Genomic DNA, 10,837 nt, shown 5'->3' on the forward strand with positions numbered 1-10,837 from the left:
CATTAAATTCACGCCCGAAATTATTACGCGACGAGTGAGACGCGTCTCTCATTATAAAATCGTGCGGTTGCGCGGAGGCATTAAACTTGGATTTTATACGATTACAATTGGAGATGGCTTACTGAAGTAGCTCGCTCCGATCGTTTCCTATGTACTATATCATTACTAATTGAATAGACGATGTATACAAGTTGTGCGTCGAGGTAAATGTTTTGAAACGTTCGTCCGAGTATAACGACCGATCGTTGACGCGTTGTGATTTTAATTACGAGTTACGACACGACTCGATTACAAAAAAAAGCTTAGATTTAATGCAAAGATCGATGTTGAGTGAGACATTAGAATTATAGCGATTGACACTGAATTTGATTCGAGGTACTTTTACATGATAATATCATTGATGACAATTAATGTACCAGTACTGATTTAATTATTTCACGAACAATGCCGGAAATTATGTGTAAATTATTTGTATTGCGAAAAGTAACGAAAAAAAACATAATTCTATACTAAACTTCAAACGTTTTAAATGAAATTAGTCAAATAATGCATTACGAAACTGACATCGACCGCTAGATGGCGAGTACCTTTCAATCTGTAAATCTGCAAGTGACAAATCAAAATAACTGTATATATAAGAAAGGTTTACATATCGAAGGATGTGATGTTGCTGTCGCGTGTATGTGTTAAATAATATTTTGATGCGACTCGGACTTCTCTACTTTGGTCGTCGGCTATATAGAGTCGCCTCGATCGTTGTCCACAATTTTCCCGCGAAAACGTTTGTCTCGGGGACGCATTACACTGCACAAGAACCAATCAAACAGGGTGTGATTTCGAACTCCGTGCTCGTCGCTTAAGACTCGGATAATCGAACGACGAGGTACTCAAACGAGCTGCATCGATGCGTTCCGGGGTATCATCGCACGAGGCGCAACACAACCCACAGCACCCCACCTCGGCTTATACGTCACAAAGACCCTCCCGAATGGTTTGTGTGTATCCTCGTCGAGCAGTGATGATCTTCACGGCTGCGATTTCGGATTCGGTAATTATATGGATAGACAATTCCTCTCGGCTCTCCATCGAGTGCTGCGCTGCCTTAATACGAGATAGCGCCTCGGAAATCGAAATTGCATTATCCGTCGCGTATATCAATTGTTCCGAACGTTCTTGCCGGTCGAGGTAAGAGATGAGCCGCTTCCCTCGCTCTCGATCTTCCGAAATCTATACCTATGCGTATTTGTCTGTTTGCGCAGTGTATGCATACATCTCTCACTGGTAAGTCGTCGTCGTCGTCGGGCTCTCTATACTCAGGATTGACGCTAGGATTGTCAACATTATCTTCTAGAGCAATCCAATTGAAACCGATAATGCAGCCGCCACGCACACTCCTCCGCCGCGTAGCGACTCTGTTTATCCGTACACACTTTGCGCCCTTCGATTACTCCGATTCCCTCCGATGCCGTGTATAATCTGCGTTTGCAAGTGTGTGGTCGGAAATCGAGAGAATGGCCTTCGAGTGATCTGTGCGTCCGCTTGTATACACAATTCGATTTGCCTACTTCGTTCCGTTATTTTGGTCGAAAACGAGCACATTTATATACAATTTTATATATTTTGTTTTTTCATAAATTTTACCCGCGAACGTTCGTACGTGTGCAAAAAAAAACGCCGTTATAATGAGAATTTATTTTAAAATAACTGGCATACATATCTTCCTCGCTGCAAACAATGAAGCCGCACCTCTCTCTCTCTCGCTCTATGTACATGAAAAGATCCGAAAGGAAAATAGTATTCGTTTCATTTGAAATATTGTTCCGAATCAGTAGCGCACGAGCTGCAGCAGAGGCGCAGCAGCAGCAGCCAGTATTTGCATTAAAAACTAACTTTTTTCCCGGTTTTTTTTCCACCCGATTGTTTAAAGTAAACAACATGCTGGCGAACTCGTGCGCGCTCGCCTATCTTTTAACTTTACACTCGCGGACACACGGGTCTCTGTCTGTGTGTGTGAGAGGCAGAGCTAGTGTTGCATACCTACGTTTTATACGCGTATATTGTGACACGACTCTGACATCATTCTTTTGAAAATCCATAAAAAAAAAAGCTTTGTCCCCATTTTCTGTATACTTGCTTCCTCTTTTTTTTCTCTCTCTCTCTCTCTCTCTCTCTCTTTCTGCTTTTCATTATTACACCTTCCGACTTTCGAACAATAGCTGGGTGCAATTTTTGTAGAACACCTATGTGTACGTATATAATACTCTCTCTCACACACACATACACACACACACGTGACTCATTCGAGTACAGACGCGCAAGGCTGGGATTAGGAAGAGAGGAAAAAAAACTCCCTCGCAGATTGCGCGTGTACAATACGCAGCCTATGAGTATCGACTGACGGGAAATGCAGCACGCATAGCTATAGGTAAATATTGGATAAAAGTCGGCGTCGCGCACGCATTTATAATACACACGAAACGAAGCGTGTATATGTATATGTGGAGTCTCGCCGCGGATGGAATCGGTACTTTAAATAATTAGCGAAATTTAAAGCTCGCCGCGCGGTTCCTCGATGACCCACCGCACCGCGCACGACGACACGTGACGCGTGGAATTCGCAATTAGCTCGCTCGCTCTCTCTCGTAAATATATATGGATGGATGGGGTCGAGCGTTTGCAGTCATTCACGTTAATTTATGCATTTTCACTCGATTTCCGTCATTTGTCTCTGGAAGAACATTTGACACGGTACGGAGCTCTCGCTGCACCAACGGCACCCCGGCATGTATGCGCTGCACTGCACGTATACGTATAATACGAATAATATACATCGGTGCGGTGCAATTGCCGAGGTAAAGAGCTCCGAGCTTGCGCGCGTATTGTACAACGTCGAATACGACTCTCTCTCTCCCGTAGCTGTCATCGTGCGGCCGCTGTAATACGTGTCGCTCAACAAGATCGTTGTGCAGCTATTACACGGCTGCACTATATAGCTATATAAGGTATATCATAGAGACGTTGTTGTAAACGAGCGTCGCAACGAACGTCGCACCCACAGATATATCAGAGATAGAGCATCGCGTTATGTAGTTATAGTTTGGCTGTAATATGTATCGTATAATATCGTCGACTGCATACAACACTGCTGCTGCTGCTGTTGCTGCTGCAGCTCGAGAGGATCCATTGTTATAAACGGATTTGTTTTCGTCGATGTGCGCTCTAATGAGGCGAGTGCAGAGTGTAGTCTACGAAATATATATTTAACGGACTTGATACGCGAGTATAATAGAATCGCAGTCGGTGGTTCTCTCTCTCTCTTTCTCTCTCTCTCGAGTCTCGACGTGACGCGCGCATCATTTGGCTTTGTGTAGAATTGCGCGCGAAAATCTGCATCGGATGTAGTCCATGGAGATCGTTACATCGCGCCGAAATTTTGTGGTGGTATGGCCCTGTGTCAAAGTTCTCGTATTATATGTAAAACGTGGCGTATGCGACGTTATGGATGATACATGCATGTCGTCGTTGCTCATGCCATCGTCGTCGTCGAGTTCGAGTTCTTGCGTTGTCAAAAGATCCGGAGTAATAAACATCGGCTGCTGCTGCTGCTGCTGCTGCTTCGTGCCAGTGCAGGTACCAGCATATTAGTTCCTCGTATATGGTCCAAAGTCCCCTTGAGTGCATGAGCGTGCATCATGTAAATCTTGCCAGAGTCGGGGCACGTAAACTATCTCTCACGGTGTTTGTATGCGACTACGACGAGCCAAGGCTTAGTGCGTGTGTGTGTGTGTTGCCAACGCGCAGGTGCATTTGAAAACTTTGGCGTATTTTCCTCCCTCTTTTTTTTTGCAAAAAAGTTCGTTTCTCGTGGCCTTCTTTTTTTTGCCCTCTCGAAGAAAACGAGGAGAGAGGAGAGAAATTTAGCGAAGACAAGTTTTCATGCCACGCGCGCGAAACGAACGAACGAACGTATAACCGATCGATCGAGCAATAACCCCCGAGCGCGAGGCACCGTGTGTGTGTACGTGTTTGTAAAAATCACCGTGTGCAGTATTGCGCGGCTGAAACTTTCGCACCGGCAGGAGCAGCAGCAGTCGTCACACGTGTGTGTGTGTGTGTGTGTATTTTAACATCGGTCAGCCATATACACATTCTGGCGAACGGGTAAACACGATTTTTCGGGGCGTAATATATGAAAAGAATCGAAAAGTTTTCGGTTCGCATTTGCTACGCATCGAAAACTCCCGTATATATAGTAGTGGCCGCTACACTAGTGCAGCAGCAGCGTTACAAAACATGCACTGTATATGTGCTATACTCCCTCTCTACTTTTATATAGCGCGCGCGCGCCTCGACCGGCTTTATATCGGAGCGAGAGAGGCTCTCTTCCTTTTTTTTTTTCGGCACATCGGCTTTTCGGCATAGTGTCGTACCCCCCCGCTGTGACTTCTTCCGCTGTGCTGTAATAATATTTCTCGTTTCGCACATACACACACACACACACGACGTAGCAAATCGTGTCTTGCTCGATCGTGCACACCGGCAGCAGGCGAGAAACAAAACTTAGCTCGTGAAGGAAACAGCAGCAGCAAAAAAAAAGAAACAAAAAGAGGGTAAAAGGGACGACGTGATATCGCGCGAGACTGCGCGCCCATGCCATGTAAACGGCTCTCGAGTCGCGGCTGATTGCTTTAGTTTTCGTACAGCGCGTGCTGCTGCTGCTGTGTTATATAGGCTTCATTTTGATTCTTTTGTTTCCTTGGCTGCTGCTGTGCTCTTCTCTTTGGAAAATTATCCGTTTAACACCAAGCAGCAGCAGCAGCAGCAATAGCAGCAGCATACCAGAGACGAGAAACTGAAAATTACGCATCAGCTGTTGTACGCGCGCGAGCGCCTTCTTCGCAGTTTCTTTTACGCTCCCACCACCCGCGGCGCAGGCCTTTTTCCTTTCGCTCGTATAATTTTTACCTGCGTGAATCGCGCTGGAAATTAAAAGTTTGAAAATTATTTTTGCCGAGGCCAAAGCAGGAACAGCAGTCAGCGGCAGCATCGAATGAATTTTCCTAGCCTTCCAGCTAGCTAGCTATACACTGCACTACTGCGTTCTCGCTCTCTCTCTCTCCGACGTCGACGACTTCTTTCGACTCGATGTGATGGCCCGGGCTGCTGCTGCTGCTGCTGCTCATCGTCGTACTTTTAATTTCAAAACTTTGATAAGCTGCAGAGGAAAAAAAAATTCTCCGTTTCTCGTTTATTTTTTCAAATTATTTCAACCGCGCGCGCGCGCATGTACATGTGTCACAAATACGTGTGACGACGCATATACACACACATACACACACGTCACGTCGCGTACGAACTTTTTAAATTATGCTTCGTAACGAGCGCACGTTGGTGGTGCAGAGTATAGAAAAAAAGTCCCCGCAGTGTTTTACACGCTGTTGTATACATAAAATCAGTGCATATATTATTATAAGCTAGCTCTCGGCGCGCGCGCGCGTAAACATTAGCCATAACAGTTAATCCGATCAAAGCACGAGTCTCGCGCGTGTATGTGTGAGAGTTTACCTCGGCTCTTGTTCAGCCTTTACTTGCCGCAGTTTTTAATCCGCGCAGCTGAGAAAAAGAGAGGGAGTGAGATGAGACGAGAGCGAAATTTTTGCCCTTCGTTAAAACGTGTATGTAAGCGCGCTCGCGCGATGGCATGCCGTAATCGCGTGTGTGTGCTGCACCGCCAGAGAGAAACAGAAAGAGTAGAGCTTTTTAATATCTCTTTCGCAAATAATACAGCAGCAGCAGCAGCAGCGAGCTCGCGCCCATTTAAATTAGCGAAATCTCGATTTATGCTTATAGTAAAAGCAGCCGCTGCCTGTATTAGCCATTGCCGGGGCCAAAGCTCTTTACGAGCCGCAGGAATTTTTTACGAGCGTAAGCATCAAAAGCCTCGTCGTAAATATATCATAAGCGCGCAGCGAGCTAGGCTGGGCGGTGGTGGTGCTAGTGCGACAGCGACGACTACTGACTGCGTTATATATATATATTGGTTATTATATGTATTGGCGCATCAATGGTTGAGATTGGAGCCTTCCCCGACTGAAGAGGAAATATTATCGATATCGGCCGCGGCAGCCGAGAGCTAATGCGAGAGAGAAAGAGAGAGAGAAGCGAACGAGATATCTCTCGGGTATTTGCCGTCGCTTTTGCTAATTTTGCCGGGTATAATATACTTTATGCAGGACACGTCTGAAGAGATCGTGCACCTTTTTCGCTTTTATACGTATACGTCGCAGCTATGCAGGCCAATTAATATTCCGCGAGCGGCAGGATACACTCACACACAGATTTGGAGCGTACTACCGTGTAGATTTAAAGCCGAACGCGTATAGCGCAGCTACTGCTGCCTTTTTGCCATATTTTCGCATTGATTGAGAAATTCATATTAGCTCACGGCGATGATGGGCTCATTTTTGCATATCATCCCGAGAGGCGATATGCCGTATTTTAGATATACAACATTTTCTCTACGTATACTTACGTTTAAGAAATTCTTCGATGAAAGCTCGTCTCTTCTCGGCAATGTAGAAACGATCGATCATTCTGCGCGTCGCTCAGTTACATCGCAAATTTTGCCTGCTGCCCTATAGGTTGAATAAATTAAAATACGAATATCGCGCGCGTGGGTGGTTGTTTAGAATCATTGTATCGTCGCGAATTATGCGACCGGTTAATTCAGCCGAGAATCAAAGCTTAGCTATATGTATAGAAAATCGTACGGAAATCACGATCTAGCACGTGCGAGTAACTTGAAATGTACGTTTTGAATTGTCTACACCACCGGTCGACAAAGAAGAGAGAGAAAGCACTCAGCTGTGAACGAATCTTCGATTCTAGACGACGCCCCCCACTCCTCTTTTGATGTATATAGCTGGCACTACTCGCGCCTTCACTAGCTTAGAAATTCTTTTACCTTTCTATTTGAAGATGGTTCAGTATGTATATATCAGTGCTGCCTAGTGTTTCAAAAATAGTCGCTCGTAGCTCCTACCACGTGTTCTTCGTTTTATAGTAGTTTAACCTTAAAACTGTATTTTTTTCGCTAATTTTATACGTTTGTGTTATAAAATATTGTATGCAACTTGTGCGAATAATCTATTTCGGCAAAATTCCATACGGCACTCGCCTTCGCTTCGCGCTACAACCTCTCGTTTTGCAGAAAAAGCATATTCACAACCGTTCCATTAAGTACTATTATATATTATTCTCGTGGTTGTGACTTTAAGTTGAACAAGTGTTTAAAGCAAAAAAGTTTCATATCAAAAAGTGCTTTTTGTGTAAAAAATAAATTATTAAATTATCAGTGGTTTCGTTCGTGTTAGAGTGCGCAGAAAAATGTCCTACCAAAAATCATTAGAAATATTCACGGAAGAGAGAAAAAGAATGGGTTGGAGTGTCGAAGAGCGGCGTGAGTTTCTTCTTAGAATTGAACATTTGATCCGTAAGTGGAGAGGACCACTTCCTGAATTCGATAATTTATTTGATCCCGAAGAAATAGAATGTCTTCTCAACGATTCCATACATTCTATAGTGGATAAAACGACGTTTGAGAGAGCCAAAGAATTCATCCAGTTTGTGATAAAGACAGAATACACGGACGAGCCTGAGCTCGATAAAGAAGATATGCCATGGCTGTATCACACCACACCTATACATAGCGCAGCTAATAACAACTACGAAGACATCCATGTTATCATCGAGGAGCTGTTCAAAATGTATAATAGCTATGACGTGAATTACATCGACGAGTACGGTTACACTCACTTTCATGTGGCGTGTAAATTTGGATTAGATGAGATCGTTGAGAAATTTCTCGAATTCGAACCGAATCCCATTCATACCGTGTCGGAAGCAGATGATTCGCCACTCGAATTGGCTTTAGAGAACGGACACAAAAAAGTGGCTGAGCGACTGCTCAGGAATGGCGCCGATCCAAATCTGGCCAACAGATGGGGACTCACACCTTTGCACATTTTAAACAAGAGACGCGGTAACAGTGACTTGGTGAAAATGTTCTTCCACGTTAACGACGAATTGAATCAAACTTTGCGGGTCGATGCCCTGAACGACTTGGGCGAGGCACCATTGCATCTCGCTGTGTTCTACGGCAACCTCACGATGTTCCGATTGCTGCTCGAACACGACGCCGATCCGAATCTTGCCAACGGGGAGAAATCGACTCCTCTGCACCTCATTAGTCTGTATGGGCACTATGGCTTGGGAGAGCTATTATTCCGAATCAACGAGAGAAAATATCGAGAAGGAAAGACGTCGCTCGTGCGAGTCGATGTCCAGAACGAGTACGATAACACTGCGTTGCACTACGCTTTGCGGCGCGGTAAAAAAGATATCGCCCGATTGCTGTTGAGAAATGGCGCCGATCCGAACTTGGCGAATAGGGAAGGCTTGACTCCTCTACGAATCATTATTAATTTCCATGAAGTCTACTCCGCGGACTTGGCGAATATACTCTTGAAAAGCAGCAAAGAAGTAAATCAGCTGGTACAAGTCGATCAGCCAGACCGATCGGGCAACATACCGTTGTACTACGCACTGCAACGCGGTAACATGCAAATGATCAGATGGCTGTTGAAAAATGGCGCCTGTTCCGTGCAAGTCAATAAGCCAGATGATTCTGGCAATACACTGCTACATTACGCTTTGCAACGTGGCAACGTATGGATAATCGAAGAACTGTTGAGAAGTGGCGCCGACCCAAATTCTGCCAATAAGACAAGCTTGACTCCTCTACACATCATTATTAATTTCCATGATAGCAACTCGGAAAAATTGGCGAATATACTTTTGGAGGCAAGCTGCCGGCCGCTGCAAGTCGATAAACCCGATCAATCGGGCAACACACCTTTGCACCACGCTTCGCAGCGCGGTAACGTAAGCATGATGAAGTGGCTGTTAAGAAATGGAGCAAATCCAAATTTAACTAATCAGGAAGGCTTAACTTCTCTGCATATAATTATTCACAATCATAAACACCGCTCGTTCTACTTTGCGAAAATAATATTGGACGGCAGCAAAGAATTAGGTCTTGAAGTGGAAGTCGATAAGCCAGATAATTCTGGCAATACACCGTTGACATTGGCCGTGGGAAAATTGTACCCACGATTGGTCGACGTACTCTTGGATCATGGTGCCGATTGTTCCAGATTGATTATACCCTCTAAAATTATGCCAGAGTATCACAAATGTAAGAAGAACTTTAAATTGATATTAGTGTCTGGGATTATAGCCGTCGTAGAACGTCTTCAGAACAGAGGACTGCAATTTAATGAGTCCAGTTTTCTTATCTACTACACTAGAGCGGTGATCAACTACGGACCGAGCAAGACGTCAGCGAATGTCCAAGAATCTTGGTACGACGACGAGGAATTCGCAGAAGGAGCGAAAAAAATAATGATGAAGCCGAATCTGTCACTTTACGACCTAATTCGGTTGCCATCTGATGAAGCGCAAAGACAACTCAAGTCAACAGACTACTTGGAATTTGCGCGTTCGAAAAAATGGGGTAAGCTTCCCATTGGGCCACTGGGAAGAAGTCTTTGGGAGATTTGCGCTGAGCACCTGTGCAAAAATATACCAAGGGCACGCTATTTTTTGGATTGGCAATTAGCACCTTTTCATTAAAATCGATGCACTATACAAATTACCAATTGTGTAATGTAAAGTGATTATCGAATGAATGAAGATTTATATTACATTTGGCTGGTGGTCGAAGATTGATATTTGTTTGTTGACTATAAACTAATTTGAAGACGTGATTTTTTATGTATTATTATATTATTAAAATAAATAAATAAATTGAAAAAAAAAGTGTTTTCATTTGCCTAATGAGTAAGGCCCTCCTCCCTCCTTCAAAAGAGAGCATTAAAACGTGATGAGTTAAACAATTATAAAGTTTTGGGTTTTTCTTTGGATTTTCTTCTATAATTTTCATAATATAATTCAAAAAACCCACTGAAAAGTCAAAAAAAATATTTAGCTAAAAATAAATATGATTTTATCCTTCGATTTGACTCATAGAAATATACAATTTATATAAATTTTAATTGTCGGTAAGCTCAATCTGAATACCAATTTTCAAGCTTCGTTGGTTTACTGCGTATAGATATAGGAGAAGAAGCAAGCATGGCATATAAAAATAATATTGCCCAGTATTACTTATGCTGGTCTCCACTATTTCCCCAATAAATTACCAGAGCTTGAAATTCGATACCTAAAAAAAAAATTAAATAAAAATAATAATAATAATACGTGCGTATCCAAAGCTCCAGCCTGACACATATATTATGTACTGTTCCGTACGCGAGGTGGTCGTACGGGCAATGAGTATGCGAGGTATATATAATATATATGTCTCTGCGAACGCTAATACACATAACGAAGCTGAAAAGAGAGTTCGCGCGCGCGCGTGGGTGCTCACTGTCTGTCTGTCTCTATCTCTCTCTCCGCGACCTGCAGTTTGAAATAATACTGGCAGGCTGCGCGTTCGACAAATATTGGCCCTCATTTTCTCGGTATTGATTCTGCACACGGCTATTTTCCCCTTGCTCCCGCGGATCTCGGTTGCTGCTGCCGCTGCTACCATATAGCCGTGCGTATGGTTGTATGTGCGAGTATACTCGTGCTGCACGCGGCTCTCGGTTGTATACATAGTTTGTTCAGTTCGTTCTTATGTACTCCTTCTGGCTGTGCGTCCCCGAAGCAGCTTGTTATGGGTAAAGCTCGACAAACTTTTGCCTCGCGCACAGAAGAAAAAAAAAAGAAAAGA

General features: G+C 43.9%; 1 protein-coding gene across 1 annotated transcript; it reads left to right on the top strand.

Annotated features, from left to right (window-relative positions):
* The first annotated feature begins 7,386 nt into the window (after positions 1-7,386).
* LOC111693844 (ankyrin-1-like) lies at positions 7,387-9,693 on the top strand. Its single transcript, XM_023459711.1, has one exon. It carries the CDS (start codon positions 7,387-7,389, stop codon positions 9,691-9,693), a length of 2,307 nt encoding a protein of 768 aa, XP_023315479.1.
* Positions 9,694-10,837: the final 1,144 nt, after the last annotated feature.

Source organism: Trichogramma pretiosum, unplaced genomic scaffold, assembly GCF_000599845.2.
Source record: "Trichogramma pretiosum strain Unisexual culture from Peru unplaced genomic scaffold, Tpre_2.0 scaffold127, whole genome shotgun sequence".
Classification (NCBI taxonomy): domain Eukaryota; kingdom Metazoa; phylum Arthropoda; class Insecta; order Hymenoptera; family Trichogrammatidae; genus Trichogramma; species Trichogramma pretiosum.